The sequence below is a fragment of the Xiphophorus hellerii genome, chromosome 12 (assembly GCF_003331165.1).
Source record: "Xiphophorus hellerii strain 12219 chromosome 12, Xiphophorus_hellerii-4.1, whole genome shotgun sequence".
Lineage (NCBI taxonomy): Eukaryota > Metazoa > Chordata > Actinopteri > Cyprinodontiformes > Poeciliidae > Xiphophorus > Xiphophorus hellerii.
The window spans coordinates 18,280,765-18,307,938 of NC_045683.1; the positions used below are offsets into that span (position 1 = coordinate 18,280,765).

Consider the following 27,174-nt stretch of genomic DNA (forward strand, 5'->3'; position numbering starts at 1 on the left):
TGCGGCATGCATTTACATTCAACTTCCCTTCATATACCCACTTTTTAATATTTCAGGACACACTCATTTGGGTGTCTCTGCCAGCTATACACACATGTTTATTGTAATTTGTGAAATGCAACTTTATTGAGCGTGTTGGTGAACATAAATGTTGAAGTTCTCCCTGGATTCTCAGCTGGATTAAGATTTGGAGTGATCGAGCAAAACCACAGGTCCTTATGACAGCGTCCTGCAGCTTCATGATGCGTCGCAGCTCCAACACACCTGAATCAAACAACCAGATCATCAGTTCTGTAGACCTTGACTGGATGCTGAGGGGGAATTTAGCACTTTCTTTATCACAGTGTGTTGAACCCAGAATAAAACTCTTTAATGCGAGCTGCCATTTGACACCCTTGATTTAAAGCTTTCCATTGTAGCCCTGGCTGGATGTTCAAGGTTGATGTCCTACTGGATGGTGTCTCAAATTTTCTGCAGCTTCCTGCTTTGGATTGTCCACCCAGGGTGGCAAACAGGCTAGGGCCGCCTCTGATCCTCATGATACTGTTTGTTCACTAATATTCTCTAAAAAAAAAGCCTGAAGTCTTCACAGAACATCTGGATTTACATTGGGAATAGATAACAGGCATGGGAACTCTTTATCCATTTGGTGACTTCTGAGTTAGGGGTGAGCATTTATCATATTATTTATCATTTATTATGATAAATAATTTAATCCCCAAATCTATCCATATTGTCGAAATTGCTATTTTCTTCACTGTTTGATCAATTAGTATCAATAAACATGAATAAATTTGAAGACATGATTAAATGCGGCCACTGTGTGCAGTTCAGTGACACTAATCACGCTTCTGCCACCTAAAACCTTATTCAATTACATTTGCATTTGTAAACCGTGGAAAAGTTGTTGCTGTTTATGCATGATGTGTATGAGTTTATGTGGAAACTGCATCTCTGTGGGGTGTGTCTACTGTAGTTAACATTGGCCTACTGTCTATATTTAGCTTGACACCCTCCGAGTTCCCCCGTGTGACCCTCACTTAGAGTTGCAGGCATTCCCATATCTGAGCACAGAGACAGTGCTGCCTGAAACAGAGAAACGCGGACAGACGGGGCGGGGGGTTCTGCTGCATTCACAGTGCAGGTTCTTTTTCAGCCAGAAGTACGAGAATAAGTGTGTGAAAAGTGAATCTAGTTTAAGTTAGGACCCAAACAATGAGAGCAGGGACCGCTGTCTGAGGTGTAACCATGGAGGACGGCGAGCTGGTGATCAGGCTCCCTGGGCGATCCGACTCCCCACTGGGCAGCAGGGGTTCTGGTGGGGTAGGCGAGACCCTGGTGCTGAGGCACAAAGAGGTTCACCACTTCTTCTTTGTCCCCTTCAGGGAGCAGCCCATCTACAGCACGAGGGCCCACGTCTTCCAGATCGACCCCAACACCAAGAAGAACTGGCTCCCCGCAAGCAAGCACGCCGTCACTGTGTCCTACTTCTACGACAGCACGCGCAATGTCTACCGGATCATCAGCCTGGACGGAACCAAGGTGGGCCGACGCCTCACATCATCACCGGATACTGTTAGTGTGTCTTGGTTGATATCCAGTGTAAATAACTCTGTTAATAATCTCTGCAATAAACAGTAACGCAGAGACGCTTCATAAAAGAGCTCAGGTTTGCAGGACGTTCCGGGGCCAGTGGGCTCATTATTCATTTTGTCTGTTTCTTTGTCTGAACTTGAAAGTCTTGAGTAGATCATGATTAGAGGATCTAAGAGCTAAGAACTCAGTCCTGTTGGGTTTTATTTAGGTAGCAGGGTTTACTAGAAGCAGACAAGACAGAGAGTGAAGAAACTGGCAGGTAGCCAGGTGGACAACATGATCCAAAAATGTGAATGTGGTGATCAGAAAGGGCCCAAATACAACGTTTCAGAAAGCATGAAAACTTTTTATAAAAAGACAACACTTTTTATTTTTATTTTTGTGGGTTAACGCAAACAAATTTTTATCGTTTCGGTTGACACTTGCATTTTTTCTGAAATTTTCTAAAGTGCTTCTTTTGTTTGTTTGCTTTTTAAAATGCTGCATTGAATTCTTTTGTGTTTCCTCCTCTATTTCTGCTTCTTTTATTTTATAAATGAAAAAAAATTATTTCAGTGGCAATCAATTATTGCCACTGATTTTTGTAGATATGTTTTGAGACTCAAGCTTAACTATCATCTCATATTGGTGAGAAAATATTGGACCTCTAAGTTGTGTGAAAAACACCTTGGCTTGCTGCTATCTGTTTCAAATTCGTTTCTCGACTGCCAACAGGAACGCCATCCATTACATAATCCTGCCGATAAGGCAGCCAATTCTTGTCTTTATTAGTAATGTTCTGTAAAGGTGGCATAATTTACCCAGGAATTAGAAGTAAACCACATTTCTGAGTAAAGCTGCATTACAGTTTCTGTTTTTGGTTGAACTAAAACTGGCTTCAGTTTAATGCGTTTTGCTTCTCCTGAAGAAGGACATCGTTGCACATCAGTCTGGATTTTTCTGTTTCAGTTTTTACAATTGAAACGATTAAATCTGTTTTATTCTCCACAAGAATTTGCTCGCTCAATACATAAATAAAGGGTTATGAAGAAGCTGGCTGACAGAGATTGTTGTCACTTTTATCATTATCACAATAGTGTCACAAAATACTTTAAATCCATATTGCCCATAATAGAAAGTAACACTGTAAATGCAAATAATCAGCTTGTAAAATGACAGAAAACTCTTTAAAGTTGCTATTAAAATCTGGTATGTTGGAAAAAAAAAGTTGTTACAAATTTTCATCTGAAACCGCTGACTGGTTTTATTTCCTAAAATTACAACGTTTCTGAACAACCCACTGGATGACCGATAATCTTCTAACAAGAACATCTGTGATCTTTACAACCTGATTGAAGAGGTAATTGTCAGGGGAAAAAAATCTAATTGACCTGTTTATTGGAAGAGTAGACTGTTTAACATCAATTTAACAGAAATAAGAAATTGAACAGCAATGGGAAAAAAATTTGATTCCTTAATTATTTGATGCTTTTTCACAAGAGGTCATTTTTTAATTTAATTGTCTTAAAAAAACAGATTTTTGGTCAGTTTATTAAATGTTTATTTAATATTTCAGGTTATTTCTTGGGACCTATTTCTTTAACTTTTGTAACATAAAAAAGCATTCCCTGCTTTCTTAGTTATCTTTTGTGTCATATTGGATACATTAGGCTTTCTCTGTCATGCATATTCCATAATCAATAAGATAGAGTTTTTTCCATATATTCAGCATTTTTATAAAGAATGCGAAAAAACGTTTTAGCAACATAATTTCTATGTACACCAGGTTTTAGAAGACAGAACTAACTTAGCAAAGAACTAGTTGTGTGATGAATACTTGCTATCATAAACTATATACTTTTGGTGCCATAGGGTGTATTGCAATATATTCTGCTCATTAAGTTTTATGGGATTTTTTTCTTCTTTGCAGGCAATAATCAACAGCACCATCAGTCCGAACATGACGTTCACAAAGACGTCACAGAAGTTTGGCCAGTGGGCGGACAGTCGAGCGAACACTGTCTACGGACTGGGTTTCTCCACCTGAGCATCATCTGTCAAAGGTACCGCTGCTAAAACAAACACTTCCACAAACATGACAGGCCATGTGTAATCTATTGCTTCTAAGCCTTTTTGCTGGATGGTTTGATTATCTTTGCTGCCTGAGAGATTGTTTTGTATCAATACAGTCCTTCAGTTCCTTCAGTTTGACTGAGTGGGACGTTAATTAGTGGAAAAAAGTGATAAAATCTCATCTTTATCTACAAACAGTGAGAGGAAACAAATCTGGGGAGAGCAGAAAGGTTTTCCACAATTTTCGGTAAAATTAGAGGAGACTCTGTAAAAGTTATTAGGCCTTAATGAGTTTTTGTGTCTGTATTTAATATAAATCCAGATTTATTGCACCTGGAGGCTGAAATAGCTAATCCAAGGTGGGCCAATGTCAAAGTGGACTCTCACTTTAGTTATTTTATTTTAAAATTGTAGATTTCCACCTAGTTTCATCCTCCCAGACCAACTAATCTGGATTTATATAGGAGTAATCTATAAAGATATGTTTTTAGATGTTGTTAAATGATGAAATATCATTTTTATCCTCTCTGGCTGTAGCTCTTGTTAGAAAAAAATCCAGTTAAAGTTCTATTATAAGCTCTCTTCATCACATCAAAGAAGAACAGACAAATAAAAATAATTTTAAAAAGATATGACCTTGGCCAGACTCTGACAAAAGTGGAGGGTTGGAGTGAAAAACAGTTACCAGGAATTGGTCAGTAGACAGTCTGGACTGCCAATTAGGAAGCATTTCCTCTGAATCAAAATTTTAGGAAGAAGCTTTCGTTCTCAGGTGTCTGTTGTGAGAACGACTCTGAAGCACTTAAACTGAGAACCACTACATTTAGATCACCGCAGCACAACTCTTATGTTACAGCAAAGTGAAATGATATCAGGTTAGTTTTTGTAACTGGACTAATGGCCGACACAGGACCAGCTGGAGAGGAGTCTTGAATTTCCTCCTCAGCACTCAGCTTGCTACTGCATTTACACTAAATTACTCAGCGGTAGCCGTGTGAGTGATGAACCTCACCCTTATGGTAAACCTGGGACGTGTCTGTGAAACATGGTGTTAATATTTGCTTAAAGTACCTCAGCTGAGGTTACCTTTCCACTTTGGATCGACTGGACATGACAGGACGAAAAATAACCAGAGATCGACATTATTCAACATTGATTTCAGGCAAATGTCGCTGAAGGCAGGGTTGCAGGAGCAATGGCTGGTTGTGGGTATTGGTCCAGCTCTGATTGTTACTGGAAGCAGCTTTTCCATATCCTTCAAATGTGCCCTATTGGATGCTGACCTCTTCTCTTATGAAGGACTGTGCTGAGCAGATTAAACCACAGTGTAGGATTTAGAGCCAATATTAATGGCTGTCTTTCTTGTCCAGTTTGCAGAGAAGTTTGCAGAGTACAAAGAAGCAGCGCGGCTTGCGAAGGAGAAGAGCCAGGAGAAGATGGAGATGGCCACGTCTCCCTCTCAAGTAAGTTCAGCGCACTCTGTTCTACACAATCACTCCAATCTGAAGGGTTAAACAAGAAAGGACAATAAAATTCATTGTGCCTAGTATTGGTAAGAGAAGTGTTCAGATTCGTCATTTATATAAAAATAATGATGTTACTGCAAAGGCCAAAAATGCTTCCCACAGCTTGTATGTGTAGTTTTGCTTCACAGTATTGAAGTGGTAAAAATGGATGGAAAGAAATGCAAGAAAGTTGAGTCTGGAAATTATGAATATTTGAAATCTAAACACTGTAGATTTCAGTAGTAACCTATAGGAACACTATAGGAACTGTGTAGCAGTTAACTGGTTCAGTTTCACCATTATGACCATTATATTATTTTATTTTACCTCTCTCTCTCTCTCTTTATATATATATTACTGAATATATATATGTGTGTGTGATGTCACTGAGATTCAGGATCTCAATCCAATTCTCACTTAGATCTTCACAAGTTTTTGAAGTCGCGCCTTTGTGCTGAAAATGAGTCAAAGCTCAAAGATGAAGGGGAAAGAAATCCCTGCAGTGTTTAGACTTTTTGGATTGTTAAACTTATTGTAAAACTGACAGGTCAAAAATATATAAAGTTTTGTGCCCACATTGATGGTTGTGGCTTCACCAAAAAGAGGTGCCAATGAGGCAATAACTACCTCTAAAATCTAGTTGGCCATCCCACCGACTCCCCCTGACCAGGTAGCCTCTTATGCATATTTTAGAATAAGAGCAAGAGGAAAAAGAGAAGATCCATTCGTCCGTCCAGTCGGGGACACCCTGGACAGGTCAGGTGCATCACCAAGTAACACCTGTGTACCTACAACTTTCACAACATTTTATTTGCATGGCAGCCATATTGGATACTTACTGAGCTCAGAGCAGCTCAGCAACATCCGACATTTCAGTTCAGAATGTAATCCTATTCACATTTACAATTGGAAACTTGAAAATCTAGTTTCCATGCACAAAATTAACTCCCAGTAGTACTTGTAGTGATAGATGCAACACTGGGTTCAATTTGTTTCTGAAGTTGGAGCTTAGAACTGGAAATGACTTTACAGTCGAGTAGAGCTTCTTAGATTTGTTAATAAAACAAACGGGGGGCAGGGAGGTTGGTAACTGTTGTGTCTCGTTACCATGGTAGTAGTTTAATAAGATGACTTATTTCTCACCACATTCATAAAAAAAACCCCAAAAAAACCATTTTCCATTTTGAATTTGTTGAAGTTGTATATTGTTGTGTCTGCTAGACAATTAGACCAGAGGATACTTATACTTATCTACCAACCCTGAATAGGAGTATCTAGTTTATATACTTTTGATCAACATTTGATCAAGTACTCATTTATTAGAGTACTTTTTAGACTCCTGTTCTTCCAACCCAGAAATGGAGTTAGACCAGAGGATACTTAGCAACTCTGAACAGGAGCACCTAGTTTACATACTTTTGATCAACATTAAATTATTTTTCTTCTTTTGCTCTTTCCTTTGGTTTGTTATTTTGTTTGTATTTCCTTGTAATTCGCGTAAAGCATTTTGTATTGCCTTGTTGCTGAAAATGTGCAATATAAATAAAATTACCTTTACCTTACAAGTAATGGTTTAATAAAACATAAACAACAACCAGTGCACGAAATGCGCAGAGTCTGAATTGGATGCTGAACTTGGGGCTGTGATGCCGCCTCGATGTTTTCTTGTAGGAAACCCAACTTGTGTTTCTCCTGACTAGAAACTCAGAAAATCACTGACATTTATCAACTTTTTGGTCTTTATGGTAACCTGACGGTTTCATGCCCAGACTTCTCACTTGGAAAGCAAAGTAGCATTTTGATGAAAAGATGACATTTCCCAATGTCAACTTGTAATTTCAAAAGAATTAATGAACAAGTAGTAGTAAATAATGAACTGTATTATACTTAATCCATCTACTTAATTCATCATTTAGGTACTTATCAGTCTTAAATACTCTAATTTTACAAACATGACGCATCATCTCTCTGCATGACCAACCTAAAGCTTAATATGCAGAGCTGGGGATTGACTCTACATCAGAGAATACAGTTTGCTTTAGATAAGGCATTAGTGTGCACACAAAGTGTGGCAATCAACACATTTCAAGGGACTTTCAGTCGTGTCTGTGAGAGAAAATTAACTTGTTTCAGGAGGAGGGAATCCCTGGAGACATCTGGATTTTAATCCAAAGACCATTACCCGGCTTCACATCCTGCATCTTTTCAATATGGAGGCAAGGTGGAAAGCCCCGAGCTGTGCTGCAGCCTTTGCTTCTCGCATGTCTCTTAATGAGACAGCTTCGCGCTCGCCGGGAGCTGAGGGCTGCATGTGCCACACGACAGAGCAGCGCTGCAAGTCAGAGACAGGCCGTAAGTGTGAAGGCTGCAGCCTGGCTGATAGGAGCCTGCAGAGGTCTGCTTAAGCTTCTCCATCGCTGAGAGTCAGAGCTTCACCCACGGGCCAGCTGGCACTCAGATCCTTCTCTCTTCTCCACTCCAAATCAACTTAAAGCTGGAGGAGAAACTTTTTTGCTAAAAAAGACAAGGAAGAGAAGACACGGACCCAAAGCCATCGCGCTGGTCCCAACAGGCCAAGCTCCAGTGGAAATACATCACAAACAAATACTTTATAAAGCGCTAATGAACTTGGAGCGCAGAATGTAAAACCAGCCATAATCGTCCTCTTATCTCTCTCCGCCTTCTTGGCCGTCAGAGGCGTGCAGGTTCTGTGTCATTGTGCTGCTGTATTGAGCTCCGGCCCAGAGTCCTAACAGCTTTGTTTTATGTGAGTGCAGCAACTAAATGGTTTGTCTCTCGTATAATTCTGTTCTTGTATGGGATATAAAGATAAGAATTAATCTGTACTTCTATAATTTCCCTGCGCTAAAGCAAGCTAGTTTAATCGCCTGTGGGAATGTGGAATTGTTCACTAAGATGGACTAAATTTGTTGCGCCACAATTTCTACGAGCTTAGAGGACCTTCAGCTCCCTGACCATCACACAGCTCTGCCTTTCTACATCTTTGTCTGCAGGTTAATTTGCTGTTTCCAGTTCAGAATAAGAATTCATCAAGGGCAAAAAGGGTTTTTTAAAGATACAAGTGAAGTGAGATGCAGTTTATTTTGTCAGTAAGATTGAAACGTTTCAATTTCGGATTAATACCTACAGTATTGACAGGTTTAATCATCCATGTTTTTTCCAAAAGTGTTTTGATTGAATTGCATACAAATTCAGTTAATATATATATATAAAAAAACAGAATTAGAGCACAAGGTTGGATTTATTGTAGATTTATACACACAGACTCAAATATATTTCAGTTTGGTAAAATGTAAATTGTGTTTTGATCGATGTTAGAGCACCTGTGTTTGATTCTGGCTTTTAATTTGAGATGAAGTTGAAAATTTTCCTTCCTCAGTATTTTACTGAATTTTTTGCTGCTTAACAGAGCCCATATCATGATGCTGCCACCACTTGTTTTGGCAGGTGGTACAGGGTTATCTGGTCTAAAACTCCTCTAAAGACGTTTTTGCCAATGTGGCCAAGTATTTCAACTTTTGCATTCATCTGACCATAACTGAGTGTTTTTGGGGGGGTTTTGTAGAAAGCATTTGTGCTGCTGTCCATGTGGGCATAGAAAGACTCGGCTTTGGAGCTGATGCTTCTTTTTTGGTCAGCAGATTTTCAGTCTACAGTGATGTCCAGCCGACTTTCCTGTGGATGCTCACACTGCTGTTCTTGTAGCTCTTAGTGTGTGATAGCTTTGAGCTTTGCAAGTTCATTAGTTGTTCTTATTCTAGCCTAGGACAGTTTGTGTCAGGTGGCTGAGAAATAGGCAATTATGCAAAAAAACAAAAAAAAAAACAAAGAAACATCTAATACTAGTTTAGGATTGAATACAGGAGCCAAACATCAGGCTGTTGGACTGGTGTGACCTCAGTCCTGTTAAAAATGTTTGAACATGTGAAAAGGTTTATTCTGTGCCTGGAAACCAAGAACTTTAAAGAGCTCAACCTGCTCTACCAATTGGTAGTAATCAAAAAACCTCACCAAATTATACCAGAAGCTTCTTGATGGCTAAAAATATTGCACATATTTTCTCTTCAACTTGCTAAAAGACATTTTGCCTAATAATAGAGAGGCTGTGGGTGTACAGTTCCATGAGGCTTGTTGATCAGATTAAAAGTAACTTTTGAAAATATCATTATCATTGAATATTAACATTTCTGCATTAAAAGTTTTTATTTGTTAGATTATTAATTAGCTGTAAGAGGCAAATAATCATATTTAAATAAAGGTTTAACATCAGTCTTTGTGTAATTTGAGTTTGACTCTTATGTGTACATAAAAGAAAATTTACCACAGACTTCGACTTGTCCACCTAATTCTTATTCAATTTCTTGTTAATTAGATTTGAAATGAGCCCTTAATAAATGACTGATTTTCTTGTGTAAGCAGATTGTAGCTCAAGCTGGATGAAGTTGACATCACGCAGTATAATCACAGCTGGCTTCTATATTAGTGCAGATAATAACGCTGTAAACGTTCTCCCACCTGTAGGAGTCTCCGGCCGGTGAGCTCGCCTCCCCCCTCACCCCTTTGACTCCCCCCATGGAAAACATCAACGGCACGGATGAGATCTGCGACACGACTCCCAACTCGGACAGCCGTCCGGAGCCGGCGCAGAACGCTCTGGCTTTCGCACACAGGTATATCCCGCAGTGCTCATCGGCAAAAGATTAGCACCAGGGTCACTTTTATTATTTCACCCAAGCAATGATGGTTGTGAGTTTTTGTCCTCTTGTCCGTCGTCTGCGGTACAGACGTAACAAGTCCTCTCTGTCGCTCTCCTTTGTGTCTGCGTTCACCTCTATATCCGTTCCATGTGAGCACAGAAGAGTGAAGTCCCTGTATTCACCGCTGCTTTCTCGTGTTTTTCCTCTTTAGGGAGCAGCTTAAGACTTGTCGGGTCTGCTCTTTCTGATAGTCCCGACTGCTGCGACACCGTGACTTCTCTAAACACACACACACACACACACACACACACACACCCACACAAATCACAACAGTTTTAGATGTAATGTTTTTCTACAATAAGAGCCTGACTTCAGGTTTGCAGAAGGGTGGGTGCTGTTTTACAATACATCATGCACTGAATATTTATTACTCAAACATAAGAATAAAACACTGAAACTCCTATAAGGAGCGATGCAATGAAATGGGTCATAAGACATTTTTTACTGGAATTATAGCATTTCCATACTGTTCAATTGTTCCAACCAGCAAGCAATGTAACTTAGATTGTTTCTCAGCACTGAAGAACCATTATCCACTTTTTCTTTTTTTGTCTAATCTGAGCATGCTCTCTGAGGAACCTCACACAGTGTCTAGCTGCAGAGCCTTGCTAATACACATACGCCCTCTTGGATTGGTTTCATATTTTGTCACGTTACAATCACAAAATTCAATGCATTTTGATGCATTTATTTGTTGCAACAAGGTAGTTTCTTAATGTAGAAGGACATCTTTTTTTTATAAATAAAAATCTAAAAAGTGTGGTGTGCATTTGTATTCAAACTATCTGGGTCAATAATTTGTGAAAACATCATTTGTGTTTTTTGGGGTGTATCTTGGACATTTAGAGGTTAATATTTGTGCCCATTCTTGTTTTCCAAATTGAATTTAGTCCCGAATGTTGACATGTTGTTATAAGCCAAGAACTTCTTCCATTAATCAAGTTTTTATTGGAGAAAAGAAAATCTTGTGTTGGTCCATCACTTTTGGTAATTGTGATCGTAACGTGACAAACCGTGTGGAAAAGTTTCAAGGGGTACGAACGCGCTCGCGTATTTGTATGGCTACTGCAGTGCAATAACATGAATGCAAATTCAAATCTCTTGTCTGAGTCGGTGTTGCTGTGACACCTATGCATGCACAATTACCGCTGTACACATTCCTCCGAGTCTTGTGAGCAAACTGCAAACTAAAATGTGATTTCCAACCTTTGCTGATGTGCACCTGCCTCTGTAAGACGTCGCTCGGGCTCACTGTGGTGTGAAATGGCTCCGAAAGGTGCGGCTGCGGGGTTCGTCGCCAAAAATGTGTCGACGAAGTGTTTATGTAAGACTTATATAACACAATGTGGGTAGTGGGAGGCATGGAAAGAGCAAGACAGACACACAGATTGTGTGTGTCAGAGAGGAACTTGATTTGTATAAAGTCTGTACGTGAGTCACCGATACCTAAATGTCCAGGATCAGCGCACAGTGCATCGCTGAAGTAAATAAAGTGAAGAGAGAGAGAGAAAGAGGGCGGGGCATCAGTTTGAGTTGTTTAAAAGAGTAAAGTCTTATTTTGTCGTGAAATGTACACCACAGGCTTTTCCTTTTTGTGAAATATCTGTAACTTTGTGCCACTTCTATTATTGTCTGTAGCTGGGATTCATTTTAATTAAAGATGTCAATTCCTGACTTAAAATATGGTTGTTCTGGTGTTTGAGTGACGAAGCTTAGTGTGTTTTTAAATACAGCTCTAGTCAAAGGTTTGCATACACTCACTCCTGGCATGAATGTCTTTCATTTTAGGTCCCAAATGATGCATTCGAACAGTTTCCTCTTTCAGGGTTGGAGGACGGTACATGAGTGATTTTTAACAAGAACTTGAGGGAAAAGTTTGCATTTGCTCGTGGATTTCTTTTAAACCACACAGGGTCGAAATTGTACGTACAGATTCAAATGTATAAATACGTTTTCACTATATGTTCTTCAGCACGTTGTAGGGAAACTACACACTTTCTTTTACCCTAATCAAACTTCAGGTGTAATTTTTGGCTGGATGACTACCTTTCTATGCAGAATTACCAGATTTTATCTAAATTGTTTCGTTTTCTTGAGTGGGTCAAAGCTTCTCACCCACTTTGCGTACAGCTGAGATCGGGGGCTTTCCAGAAAACCTTAATGTAAGCTTGTTTCATCCAATTTAATACCATTTTGAGAGTGTTTTTGAGGTTATTGGTTTGTGTTTAAGTTTCAGCCATCTGTTTATTTTATATAAAACTTGAAGAATTTGTTTGGAATCCCACTTCCTTATCCTTATTCCATCTATTTTGTGCAATGGCCAGTGTCACTGTCAACTAATAAACCCCCCAGCATGACTCTGCCACCACTATGCTCCACAGTTGATACAGTGCTCCTATAGTTTGAAAGTCTAAACTTTACTCATTTGACCGTGAAGTTTTTCTCCATAAGAGAGGATGGTCATTAAAAGTAAAAGTGGCAAATTTGAGATAATATGAAAGCGTCATTTTGGCCTTTTTTCACAGTTTGCAGCCCCTCAGGCCATGTTAAAATGAAACTTCCTTTGCTGTTCATGATAAGCTTTTTACCGTGTTTGTTCCTAAGTTTTTCCTGAACATTTTAATCTTCTGTAAGTTTGGGTTCGATGGTTGAAACTTAATGCCAATTAGGTGTTCCAAGAGAGCAATGATCCCAAACAATCATCAAACTTGGTCTTAAAATTGATAAATTAGGATTTAAGGAGCTCTTGGAATGATGCAAAACTCTATTGAAGTCTGAGGCAATGAACTTTATCTCTACAAAGACAAGTGGTAAAATATATATATATATATATATATATGTCCAGAACTACAGGAGAAGCTTTTTTATGTCTACAAAAAGTACCTGATGTTTCTGCAGGTCACTTCAGGATATGTAAACAAGTATTGATGACAGTGTATCTGTATATTTGAACCTGATCGTATTCCTGCGACTTTGTGAGGATTAAAGAAAGCTCATGTATAATTTCAAAACTGAACACCAAATTCATGTCCAGGTGTTTGTTGTATCATCATTTGACTGTTAAGAACAAACGCTTTGAATGCTTATCAAAATCAAAATATTACGACATTAAAGCCCACAGTGAGGCTTTTGCAAACTCCTGACCATGTAGAAAAACATAAACATCCAGAGATTATCAGACAGATTTCTGGTTGTTGTTGAAGTACCCTACCATTATGTAAAGCTGCACAGATCAGTGCAGCGAGAGAGAGAGAGGGGGGAGAGAGAGAGATATCTGGATGTGGAGAGGACACCCACTGCCTGCTGCAGCCTTGCTGGTGTTTCTATTAATGCTGCGTGCGTGGGAGACGGGGTCGACTCTGCAAGTGTGCATGTAACAAGCTAACCTCACTCACATTTTCACAGATATGCCGCAACAGTGGATGTGAGAATCATAAAGCTTTGCTGCTTTTATTTCTCTGACTCACATCTTCCTACATGCACCAGCTGCACAAGAAGGTTCATCACGTGTTATTTCTACTTGTTGAAACGTACATTGAATGAATTTTGAGTGTGTCCCTTTGTATGCAGAGCCAAACCCTCAAAAATGCAGGTGTTTGCAGCGCTACTTTTGTCAATTTTCCAGACCTCCCGAGCAGTCTTGGCACATCTGGAGTTGGATGTGCGCTCGTCTCTGCGGGACTGCAGCGCAGCGCTCTGTGTGGGCAGGTGTATGTGGGAGCAGAGAACAGATGAGGAGAGAAGTGGATGAAAGACGAGTTTCTTAAATCAGGATGTGGGCGCGTTTGGCAGGTCCTTCGCTGGAGTGGTTTTGAATGTTTTTTATTGATATTATAGGACCTTTTCGGTTTGGATTTCCTGGGTTGCACGTGAATGGTCCTCTGGTGTTGGAGGATGTAGGCGTCAGGCTGTGGGTTTGGGTGAAAGGAGATCGCTGCGACGTCTCCACCGTTCCTCCTCTGCTGCCATGGCAACTGCTGTGCCTCGCTGTTTTATTTATTTATTTATTTTTTGTCTTGAATTGCTGTGTGAGGAGGAAGAACCTACCTGAATACCAACAGTGGTCAGGACACCCGGGAGGGCTGCGAAAAAACCTGCGCGTGTCACACATTTACACTTTGCTCTTTAGTCTTTTTATTCAGAATTAGAGGAAACTTTTAAAGATGTTTTTATGTAGTAAAACACAAAACAAAGAGTTAAGAGTTTATTAACAGCTGAGGAAATACTGGTAAAATGTACAAGTAGCAACAATTACATTCAGAAATGAGAAAAAGTTTAAAGCACAACTTGTTTTTGGACATGTTAAATTTCTGTACCTTCTGAGAAAAATCACACAATTCGGTCCTGAAAATGTAAAAAAAAAATGTCCATAAAATATTTTTGCTTTGTATACAAATGTACAAAATCAGCAAAAAAACAACAACAACATATAATCATGTAATTTTGTTTAGCAACACAGAAAATTAAACAGAAAACTGCCTAGTAGCACAGATTTTTATTATTTTTTATTTTTGCAATGATAAATCATCTTCAATCAGTAGTTCAACAACATAGCAGTTTCTAACTTACCCACCACGTGTCTCTGTCTCTGTCCTCAGCCAGAAATGGTCTCAGGCGACCCCCACCATCTCCAACCTTTTCAGCCTCTAATAAAGCGTCTCAGCGTCTTGTCCTTTGTCTCTGTCTCCCTCCGCTGATGTCCCTGCGCTCCCTCCGTCTGTCTCCATCCTCACATCTTGACGTCTCGCCCGCTCTCTGCCTCTCCGAGCTGCTGTGTGAGGTTTATACATTGGCGGGAGCGGTGACAGCGCCGCTCGGGGTGTGTGCGTGTGTGTGTGTGTGTGTGTGGTGGTGTGTGTGTGTGTGTGTGTGTGTGAGCGTACGGCTGAGTGTCAGTTTTGCATGTGCATGTGTAGGACGAGGTGTCGTCTCCCTCGTATGCGTCACACATGCAGACACGCTTGCAGAGCGGGGTGGATGTTGCGTAAGGACTGAAGGCGAGCTGTAGGAGTTCAGTGGGAATTATATCAGGGTTTTCTCCATCTTTCACACCTCACAGAGTGGGTGTTGTGGCTCGGCAGAGGAATGCTGCAGTGTGAGAGGATATACGGGGTGTGTGTGCGTGTGTTAAGAGAAAGGATGGAGTGAAACTGAGAATATAGCCGCCTCCATCTGTCCTGGAGTCTCTTTTTTTATACACAAGTTAGTATACGAGCCTCTAAAAAGTTCGAGTTTTGCAAATACTGGCAAGATCAGATATTTAGTGAGCTGCATTTTAATGAGTGAATTTCAAATTCTGATCTGTTACAGTGACTTTGGGACAAATTGAACCTATCCTTTCAATAAATTAAATGTCTTTTTGCTTTAAGGGTCAAAATATTCAACCTTCTAAATTAACAAAGCTACATAATTTTTTATATAAATGGAATATGAAAATCATTGGGGATCTGAAATATAAAAAGGAGGCTGGCAGTCTGCCCTGTAAAAAAAAAAAGACATACAATTTCCTAAATGTTTCAGGTTGTTTGTTTCCTATTTCCTTGATCTAGATTTTTTTTTGTCTCTCCTCAGTGTAGGAGCAATAGGAGCAGAGACAGAGATCTGTTTCTTTAAACATTGCTGTATTTAGCCAAGTTTAATTAATGAGTGAGATGGAGTCAGTGTTTCAGTAAAAGCCACTGGATCTTTCAGTCCTATTTACTGAAGTCAAAACGAAAGCAAGAAACATGGCCCATAAAAATCCAATGCTTTGTGTTGTATTCATCATTTTAAGATTTTGTCAGTGAAAATTCCTACATTAAAGATAAGAAAGAGTATCTACTTGAATCTCTGCACCATAGACATCCGTACTAACCAAATTTGTTCCATTCTTGAATTGCACTTGAAGGCCACACAGAATCATTGTGAGGGCCACAAATGGCCCATCTACCGTACTTTGGACACCTTTGCCTTAGAGTCATATTCAGGAATTTGTTTCTCTGAAATATTATTGTAACCGATAATAATAATTTACCTGTTGTGCGTTTTTCCTCTTATTGTGATAACAATAGAGACAAAAGGAAAGTTTTGCTGAATTTTATACCTTCTTGGATATCGCGAATTTGTAATAAATAGTTATTCCTCACCAAGTTTGATCTCTACTAAATAAAAAAACTAAAATCAGACGCCATTATTTTTCTAAAATTATATACAGTACAGACCAAAAGTTTGGACACACAGTTGTGTCCAAACTTTTGGTCTGTAGTGTATGTTTTATGTCAACATATTTGAAGTTTAAACTGCTTTTGAATATTCTTTATTGCATCTGTCTGTTTGTTTTGTTTAACTTTTGGTTGTTTCTTCCTTTGAGCCTAGATTTGTTTAAATTACAACATTAAACTGATTTGACTGTACAAGTGTGAATTATCACACTCTACTTCCTACTTAGATATAATGCAACTATTCACAGATAACAACGTTTATCAGCTGTTATTTAAATAATGTTACACATTATGTTCCTCTAATCCCAGCTCGATTTATTACTATAATACAACAAGCGTTAACATACAGTTAAACTCTGCAGCACTATGTTGGTGCATTCAACTAAGAATATTTTATTACTTACCTGACTTTGTCTCAATAAATTTATTCAGTGTCTCATTTATCGCATAATCTGTACATCTGCAAACAGTCTGGGATTATAATCAACCCATGAGATTCACAGCCAAAAAAAATCTGAAAAGTGACCAAAAGAGAGACATTTGACTCTCTCACTGTTGATAGCTAGTATGATTTCTCTGATCCGACCCAGCTTTAGTTGATTTTTTAAAGTAATCCCCAAACAGCTTGCTCCATATAATTGCAATAATGCTGTGACTGTTTATTGATAATAATAAACAATCACACAAGAAGCACTCTGAAGCCATTTAGAGCTTTGGAGAGAGCACAGCATGTAAATGTAAATAAATGTCAAAGAATAAAACAGAAGCAGCAGAGAGGTAAATTGTTCTGGTGTTTATCCTTACCTTGATGGAACGAAAGTCTGGAGGAAATAACCACAGTAAATGAACACAGACTCAAATCCCAAATTGATCCTGCTGTTCCTGTCACTGTCAGTGCCTAGTCTGGGCATGGCATGCACTGTAACAAATGGCTGTAAAAACTGCAGCCTGAAAATACAGTAAGGTGGCTGGGTTTTGAAAATACAGCTCTTTACTGTGTTCTGAAATGCGTATGGAAAGTATATGGAACGTGATTGGACCGCTGGATCACGTGCGGACATTTACACCTGTACTGTAAATTTTTAATGTACAGTTGCATTGTGGGATTTTTACCGGCTGGAGGCTACCGTTCACAGGCTAGAGGGCGGGCCAACAAAGACTTTCACCGGGTAAGTAGTTTTAAAAAAAACATTGTATTGCAGTTTTGTGTTTGTGTACGAAAATATATTTTATGTGGTTATACTGAGCTACTCTCGCTTGTTTGCTAAAGCTAACTTCGGTTATTTCTCAGCTAGCATTTTGTGAAACGCAAGTGCTTTTTAGTTCACCTAGAATATGCAGATTTCTGTATTCTGGTCTTTTTGCGGAAGTAGTTTGAGAGTAGGATGCCTCAACTGTTTTTGTTTTTTTATATATATATATTTTCTCTCGCACACAGGACTGTCAACGTTAACGCGTTAGCGCACACGATTAGCCAGAACATTTTAAGGCGTTAATATTACATAACACAGATTAATTGAACCATCTATTTTGACATCAGAGTCTCTCTCCCGCGGAGGGTTATCTAATTAACAGCAGCGCGTTACACACGGGGAGCTACGAACAGCGAAATACTTTTTCCGCGACAGCAACTAGAGTTGAACAGTTTCAGCTTTCTTGTGTTGGGTCTTTAGCCAACTTTGTGCACATCTAGTTTACTAGCCCGCAATTACACCGGTCTTCACTGGCTGGATGAGGACAATATAGTGCCGCCTCATCACAGGAAATGAATGTAGAGCAACATTTCTAAACCAACGTTTAAAACAAACAGAGTTTCTATAAACCTTCCTAAATATAAAAACCTGGAAAACTAAGAATCTTTAGACATGGTTGGTTTGAGACAACAAAACATTTTTTTGAGAATGTACATGTTTGATATGGGCTTCATGTTGCCCTTGGCGGTATTATTAAAAGGTGGGGCATCCAAGAACTAGAAATTAAAATAGATCTAATACAATAGATCTTATCTATCAGTTGGCTCCTGAACAAGTTTACTATCACTTGTATCCATGTGTTCTGGAGTAAATTTCTCTTAGTTGCTGTTGAGTATGGGAGATTACAAATGCAAGATAAATGCTTGGATTTTAAATTGTTGGCGTGCAGCAAGAGGGGTTTGCACAGCTGTGTGCATATTTATATTTCAAACTTACACAGTTAGGCATAGTGATTAATTGTGATTAATTAGCCAGAGCCAGATTCTGCTATGGGTGACCGCCCAGGGCAGCATCTGGTGGGGGGTGACAAGACCGACCCTTCACCCCTCTCACCGCTCCAGATACTGCCAATTGTCTGTGTCTCACTGTAACTTCCATCCTTCTGTCCATAGACTAATGGATGGAAGACATAATGAGATATTGCCATCTCACTGTATTTCCATCCTTAGGTCTACAGATAGAGGCACAGAAGGTGCTTATTTACACCATAAAATAAAATTTATTTATTTATACCTTCATTTACAGAAGATGTCTCTGTCTGCAAACATAGTATATGGATAGAGACATCAGAATGTATCTGTCTATGGAAATGTCTCTGTACCTGAGTATTAAGTTAAAATTAAAACTAATATCACTGAACATTGTTATTTTTCAGGAAACAGCATCAAGGGCACAAGCGGGTCCAGCAATGCCGTTTGCCACCTAGAGTATTGTTTCATAGGCTGAGAACTATTTCAGTAATGCAAAACTTTGGACAACAGTGAACCTGTGTGTCTCCATTCTCCTCCTTTATGAACCAGTGGAACTTTTAAAATGGTAAAATTACACATTTACACACAATCAGTTCTCTTACTCCATTTCTCTCCCTGTCTGTCGTTTTCTCTGCCTGTCTCTCTGTATCTGTCCTGTCCATTTCTAATAGACAGACAGGACAGCTACAATGAAGGAAGATCAGAGTGTCTGTCCACTAAATCTGTCCCTTTCATCCTGTCTGTCTTTAACTGACATAAATGCAGTTTAATGTTCTGTTTATCTCATGTATTAAAACATGTTTTTCTTTCTTTATCTTCCAGCAACCGTTTAATAATTTCTGGAGAGGTTCAGGACTGAGACCAACTCAGAACTCATCCATGTTGGTTTTGTTTGGCTGTTCACTAAGTCTTAAACTTGCCCAAATGTTTGAGATGTGCTGTTGGGGTTCCAATAAAGTTTTGAAAAATATGTAACTTCCATATTTGACATTGCTGGATCCCATCCTTCCTTCAAAGGAAGAAAACAGATCAGAAAGCGCGGAGGAGAATCCGTGCTTTCTGATTGGCTACCTGTCACATTCAACAGGCTGCTTTAAAGCGCCCAGTCGGGGAAAACCCTGATTTGGATCGGAGCGGCAACGATGATCTACCGTAACACACCACACAATCTTAGAAAGACCAACGTTTTAAGATTGTTGTAAGGGGAAAAATAGGAGCAAAAAATCATGTAGTGTGAATTATTGCATCATGTAGTCGATGTGCCCATCTTCTCTATTTAAATCTAATTATTACTGAAGGGCAACATAATATACAGACTTCATAATCTGCACTCTTTTGGTTGAATGCAGTATTTATTTCCACTTTGGCTTTATGTTGTTTAGTTTTTTTTTTCAAGTGCGTTTTTTGTTAATGGAGACCATTTTATTTTCGTTTTTGGTTGTTTTGTTTATTTTGTTTATCAGTTCCAGTGTTTAGTGTTCTTTTGAAAATAAAGTGTATCTATCTTTGGCAGAAAATCGCATGTTATGTGACATTTAGAATTTTTACTGCAAGTTTTACATGAAAAGCTGGTAAAACATTGTTTTTATGACTCTGACATGCAGTTTGCTTGGAAACTTTGACATTTGGGTACTTTTGTTTTAGTAAAGATTATTTAATTCATTGCATTCAATGTAATATTACCATGAGGGTAAACGTATCAGTTATGTTTTTAGATCAGAGTATTTTTCACTTTGGTTGCAATACTTTGACTTCTATGTAACAAGCAAATATTGCTGCTGCAAAATGCTATATTTTGTTTTGCTTCAATTTGTCAGATTTAAATTGACAATAAAATAAAGCGATTTTAAAACACATATGTATATTTTTTTAACTAGAAAATAATTTGATTTTTTGAGAGTTTGGTAAATGAAGTTGCAAGTTCACATTTAAACTTTTAAAAGCTAGCAAAGTATGCATTTTCACGAACTACTGTAAAATGACAACTGTTTTGTAATTGTACTACAGGACTACTGTAATTTTATTTAGATACCATGTTATATAATTACTGTGCTATTTTAAAGAAATCACAGTTAAACTAATCAAATTACAGTAAGATTGTAATAAAAATTACAGTAAAACTGCAATAAAATCACAGTAAAACTGTAATAGAATTACAGTAAGGCTATTGTAAAAATAAATTACAGCAAGGTTACTCTAAAGTTACTGTAATTTCTTTACCGTAAAAATTTCAGTAACTGGCTGGCAACCCTGCTGCCAGCCAGTTACTGTAAATTCTACAGTGACTTTTTTTACAGTGTGGGTGTTCAAAGAAATGAGATCATATGGGTTCAAATCGACAGATCCCACATGGGGCTCCTTAATGTGTTGTGATGTTCAGTGTGAATAGTCTGTTTTTTCAAAAGAGGGAAACTCTGTTAAGACATTTTCAGCACAATAATCAGCTGATCTCAGCTAAAAGAGAAGTTTTTTTTGACTACAGGAGATAACCTGGACTATTGGGCAGTGCTCATACAGGCAATGCTAGTTTAAGAATGAAGAAAAAGGTGTCACAAAATTATGTTTTACACCTCTGTAGAAAAACTCAGCCACTTTCAAACATATTCATCTTCATATCCCACTCCACCTCATTTTGCGTACTCATACCACGTACCATGAAGTTCAAGTTTTTCATTGCCTACAATGCTTACCGCTGGCATCCACAAGCAGCTAATGTTGCCTAATTGAAAACACGGTCTGTACATGTCTGTGTTCTTCAGCCCGGCCATGACAAAACACTGGGAGGCTGAGCTGGAGGCGCTAAAGGGGAACAACGCCAAGCTGACGGCGGCTCTGCTGGAATCCACGGCCAACGTCAAACAGTGGAAACAGCAACTGGCTGCCTACCAAGAGGAGGCAGAGAGACTACACAAACGGGTGAGCAAAGGGAGCGCGGGAGAGCGTGTTTGTTTTCATGTGTGATTAAATCATTCTGATCAAATAGGAGCACTCGTTTAGGAGGGACACTGTGAAGTCGAGATGAAAGCAAGAAACAGATCAGTGGGTGGGGGGAGTAAAGAAAAAGGCATACTGGGAGACAGATTGAGATCAGGAGTTTGGTGACTAAATCAAAATACCCATCTTATCCCTATGTTTGCAGGTGACAGAGCTTGAGTGCCAGAGTAACCAAACCCCGGTGATCAAATCCCAAAAGACAGAACTCAACCAAACCATAGAGGAGCTGGAGAATGTGCTGCGGGATAAAGAAGAGGTGAGTTTCTGCAAGAGTAAAGAAGGGAGAAGTAATGCACCATGTAGCTACAGTTAACATCACACATCCATGTTTGTGCCTCTTCAGGAAATGGAGAAGTTAAAAGAAGAACTGGAAAACATGAATGACCTCATGGAGCAGAAAGACACTCTGACTCAGAAGCTTGAAGTAAACCTCTCTTCCCTTTGTATCATGCAGTACCTGGCAAAACTGTTTACACTTGTTGAACTTTTTCACATTTTGTCCAGTAAGAACAGCAGGAATTATATATTTTCCTGAGATTTTGAGTGATAAACCAACACAAGTTAGTGGATACCTGTGAAGAAAGATTCTTCAGTTCTACCAATCTGTCTGTACTACTTCGAGTTGGTCTGTCACATAAAACCTCAGACTACTGGTTGTAACATCAGACACAATTGGATGTGGAAAATTTCAAGAGATGTAAATCATGTCATGAAGCACTGTGTCTTCAAAAGCAAACATCTACCTCGTTACACACACACACGCCCACACACCGATAACTCAGTTTCGTCTTCTGCAGGAGACGGAGCTGCGCAGTCGGGTGCTGGAGGAGCAGCTAGCGGGAGCTGAGCAACGACTGGAGGAGAACCAGGAAGAGCAGGAGAGTTTCAGGAAGAGCCTGCGGACGCTGCTGGAGCTGCTAGACGGCAAGATCTTTGAGCTGACGGAGCTCAGAGACACCTTGGCTCGTCTCATAGAGGAAGCCAGCTAGAGACAGAGGGTGTCGACCTTCACAGACAGAGCCATATGATGATTTATTTACAGCCCAGCACACAGACCAATCCCACCCTCCATAACTCCTCGTGTACCCTCACCCACAGAAATCTGAGACAATGCACTGCCCACACTCACAGTTTAAACACAAGGGGCAGCTGATCCCTGATTTTTACCTTGAAGGCATCAGGTTCCTATCTTCTGCAAGCACTCCTGTAGTTGAACACGATGCAGGGACTACCTCAGCTTGCCTTCTGATTGGCTGTCGTACACTCGGTCAAACCGGTCAAGCTCAGTTGTAGAGATGCCACACACATAAAAACAAACTGTGCCTCGGCGCCATCTGCTGTCTGAATGGGAGAGCTGCACCGTAGTGCGGAACATTCACTCAAACACACATTACTCCTCTTTAAAGCGGCCCTCCAGGGGAAAATGTTGAAAGTCATGTGGAAATAATTGCTGTTAAGACTTAAAAGAACTGCGCCAAAGCTGCCAAACCCCCCTCCACCCCCACCAAAAAAATGTTGTCCTCTAACTAGCAGATGCTTTGATCCAAAGTGACTCACTGTACAGGGAAGTTTTGAACAGAAGAACCCATGTTTGAGCCCGGGCTGCCGAGGAACGCAACCGCATCGCTGAACATCCCCAGCCTGGATTTACGAGGCTGCTGGGAAATGGAGTCTGACAAATATACATATATAGTTTTTTCTTTTAGCTTCTGTATGCCCCCCCCCCACCTTATTACAAAAACCTATATGACAGATAAGCAATGAATCTTCCAGATGGCCTTTTTTCATGCAACACAAAAATTTGAGTGCTATAGCTGAAATGAGAAATCTCGTATCCAGACAGCTTCCACTATCACAGTAGACATGACCTGTCTTCCTGCCAAACTCAGTGTGGCGTGTGTGTCCTGAGGTTTGATATGATCATGTGCACTCGTATAGATGCATCTAAATAAACTGCATCAACAAAAAGTTATTTTAAACTAGTAAAAAAAAAATTTAAACTGGAATTTATTATTATTTAGCTTGGTTACACAGAGAATTATGTTTTTTAAGTGTTTATTTATTTTACTTTGATTATTATGGCTTACAGCAAATGGGACCCTTAAAATTCTGTTAAAACTATATTACATAAGACCAATAAAAAATAATCTAAATACATAAATATTTTGTCCATATGCTGCGTCTAATATGCATTCACTAACTGGTTGAGGGTTTCTTCTTTTCATTTGCACAAATTACTGCATTAGAGCTGCGTGACATGGATGTAATCAGCCTATAGATCTGCTGAGGTGTTAAGGAAGCCCAGGTTGCTTTAATAATGGCCTTCATTTTGCCTCCTTTCTTGGGTCTGAGATTGATAGATTCTTAGGAGGGTTTGCTGACCAATTAAGTTCTCTGCAAAAGATCTGCAAAACATACTGAACCACAACTGAAAATGCAAAGCCAGAGAGAGTTATACTGCAACCTTAAAGCTTCACTCGGAAGAAATATTTTGTAGGATACCATATTTCAAGTGTACTGCATTCACTCCCCCAAGCACGCATACTGATAATGTATTTAGATAGTTCGATAAATTCTTGAATAGACTTTTCTTTGCAATTCAGAGCTCATTCCTGTTTATCACGCTGCTTTATCTTTGTACTCAAAAGTTTAACTTTCTGAGGTCCATGTGTAAAATGCAACCTCCCCTCAAGTTGGATTTTTAACTAGTAAATTTGGAAGTTGCTGAGTGCGACCGTGGGATTGTTTCTTGAGTGGGAAAGCCTCAAGTTCCACGGCAACCTCAAGATCAGAAACCAATATGGCTGCTGCTGCACGTCAAAAACAGAGCAAGAGTTTTAATTGTAAAGCATTTACTTCCACTCCTGATAGTGTGTATCTCGTTAAACCAGAATAATGCTTAGTAATGTAGATGTTCATTTAGTGCTTGAACATATTTAGCAACACATTGTTTTCATCGTGCTAACTGTAGTTATCAACTAATAGCAAACACAAACTTGTGGCACCGAGCTTGAGCTCATGAGGCAAATTTACAATGCATTATGCTTCTGTTTCTACCAAACTTTTTCCTTCCACTTAACTTTTCATTAGAATTCTTGGATACAGGGCTCTGAACAGCCAGCTTCTTCAGCAAACTGTCTTTCTCTCTTTGTGAAGGGTTCCCTGCTGAGACTTTTACATTAAAAAACGTTTTTCTTTTATTGTCTTGTATAACAATCCAAATTTCTCAAGAATTTTGTATTATTACAAACTGTGAGCCATAATCATCAAAATTAGAAATAAAAGCTTGAAATATATCACCTTTTAATGAAACAAATGACTTTTTCAGTGGTATGCTAATTTGTTTAGATGAATCTGTACTTGGGCACGTTGTGCTGTTAGAGAGGTCTGCACACACCCTCACACCCACACGCAAACACACACACACACACTGAGCAATATAAGACAGGCTCTATACAACACCAACTCTATCAGGTACTCTACTCAGTGGGCCCGTCCTGAAGGGTCAAACATGATTAAGCTGATGCGCCCCCTCTCCAACAGAAAGTGTACCACTGACCGCATTACTGTGTGGCAGCCCTGCGTGGTCCGAGTAGTGCAAACCGAAGGGCTTACAGAGCGTCATCCTCATGTCTGTAAATCTCCACCCTCAGTGAAACTGGCCACCGATTGTCACGCCTCAGAGGTGACTATTCAACCGTTCTCAGTTTATATTCTTTTTCTCTTCTTTTTTTTTAAGTGAAGATATAACACTGGTGATATAAATATAAAACTGTACAACACAACTGTCTTACTCTTGCTGGCATTGTAAATGAATGGATGGACAAATCAAAATGCAGTAACACCCTGCGGTGACTTATTGTTGTGTATTAACCCACGGCTGAAAGCTTTTTCTCTGTAACACCATGTAATAACACCGTGTTACAAGTTTTATACTCTTACTGTATAAAAGCAGCTCTGAAGCCCTGTGAAATCTTCAGTTCTCTCCCTCCAAAGTCAGCAAAATTGTATTTTTTTTTTTTTTTTTACAGAAGCTGTATCTCGACAAGGTGCTGCTGGTCTTATATCTATCTGAGCTCCCTGTTTGCACTGTTATGACACCGTTGTAACTCCATTATATGCCGACAGACTTGCATTTAGCATTAGCACAGTATAATTATGTAGTTAAGAAACCTTCTGTAGTTAGTTACACAGGTTAATACACTGGAATAAGACTCATGTAAAACGGGGAATGTTACTTATTTTCTGTCTGATGTATGTGTAGAGTGGAGTGACAGAGATGAAATACTTTAATATTAATGCTATTGTTAATGAATGCCTTTGTACAGTAGTGGATAAAATGCTTTTCATTCTCCTGTTTTTGTAACTTATGGTATTTCAGTGTAGGTATTAACATTGTATTTAGAGGTATGAGAAGACTGGCAATATTTTTGACTATTTAAAGTAATTTTGAACTCATGACATTAAAGAGGTACCTCAGGCTTACGAGATTTCTCAGATTGGTGATATTTGGTCGTTTGCAGGTAAAGAGGTTTTGTTAAACGTTATGGTTGAAAACAGGTCAAGAGGCCCACCTGGTTAATTAAAGCTGTGATGAAATGGTAGATGCAGTTCACTGCTCAGGGCAGCATTTTGTCCAGGGGCAGCACGAGCCCAGGATGAGGGGTTTGGGTAGCTATCGCTCCGTCGCACCCCAAACAAGCTGAGGGTTTACACTGATGCCTGCCTGTCATGTTGTATTTAGCATCTGAGTCAAGGATTCCCATTTGGAGCTAAATTAAAGGACTTTCACATTTAGAATTACTTGAACTGAGCAAACCTGAACTGGTCAGATATCGATTAATAAATATATTGAGATTATTTAACCTTTTATTGTGTTTGCAAAACCTCTTCAGGACCACCTTAGATGAGTTTGAAAACCACTGGAATAAATTGTTCTACATTGTTCATTTAATTTTAAAACACAAATTTGATTTCCAAAACCTTATTTTCTCTTGTAAAATCTAAAACTTGGAGATTATGAGTTTTCTTTCAACATTCATTCAGAATCCAGCTCTCACCACATCAGGCTCATGAATATTTTGAACACATATTTACTACCAGGCTTTTCATTTTTCTATTTTATCAGGATTGCTGTCGTAAAGATAAATACATTTTATAAGGATTTTATGACGTGGACACAACAAAAGTGCATAAGTGTGCATTGGAAGGAAAACAATCTCAATTGGATTTAGGTCTGGAATTTGACTAGGACATTCTATCATACTTATACGCTTTGATCTAAACCAGGGGTCCGCACCCTGTGGCTCCAGAGCCACAACTGGCTCTTTCGACTTCCCACTATAGCCCCTAATAACTTGGGCTACTGATAAAGAAACAACTAATGTTTTTAGATATAGATATAAAAATAATTGATAGTTGGTTAGTTTTGTATGGGATAACTGCAATTAATTTCAACAGAATGACTTCAAGTACCAGTAACATTTTGAGATGTGTTTTTCTTGTCATTAGGTTGAAATTGATGTTTCTTGAAAACCAATATCAAAACCTATCCAGGCTCTTTATGCAAATATATTTTTCTTTATTTCAGTGGCCAAAAATAAAATGCTGTTTAAGAACAAAACAAAACAAAAAAAAATCATATAGAAGACATTTATCGAAAAATGTTGGTTGTGTTTTTATTCAAAGGGCAGGTAACATTTGCATTTCTAATCAAGTGTCATTTTCCTGGAGTGAGGGGAAAAAAATGGCTCTGTGGATTGTAAGGGTTTGCAGACCCTGATCTAAACCAGCACCATCGTCGCTCTGGCTGCTTGTTACGTGCT

At 39.1% G+C, this 27,174-nt stretch overlaps 1 protein-coding gene across 1 annotated transcript; it reads left to right on the forward strand.

Annotated features, from left to right (window-relative positions):
- Positions 1–1,248: 1,248 nt before the first annotated feature.
- homer1b (homer scaffold protein 1b) lies at positions 1,249–26,209 on the forward strand. Its single transcript, XM_032578807.1, is given in 9 exon segments — positions 1,249–1,542; positions 3,506–3,619; positions 3,621–3,638; positions 5,019–5,111; positions 9,696–9,844; positions 21,115–21,271; positions 21,495–21,605; positions 21,693–21,773; positions 22,147–26,209. Coding segments are annotated over 9 exon segments (1,209 nt in total). The 3' UTR covers positions 22,339–26,209.
- The last annotated feature ends 965 nt before the right edge of the window (positions 26,210–27,174 follow it).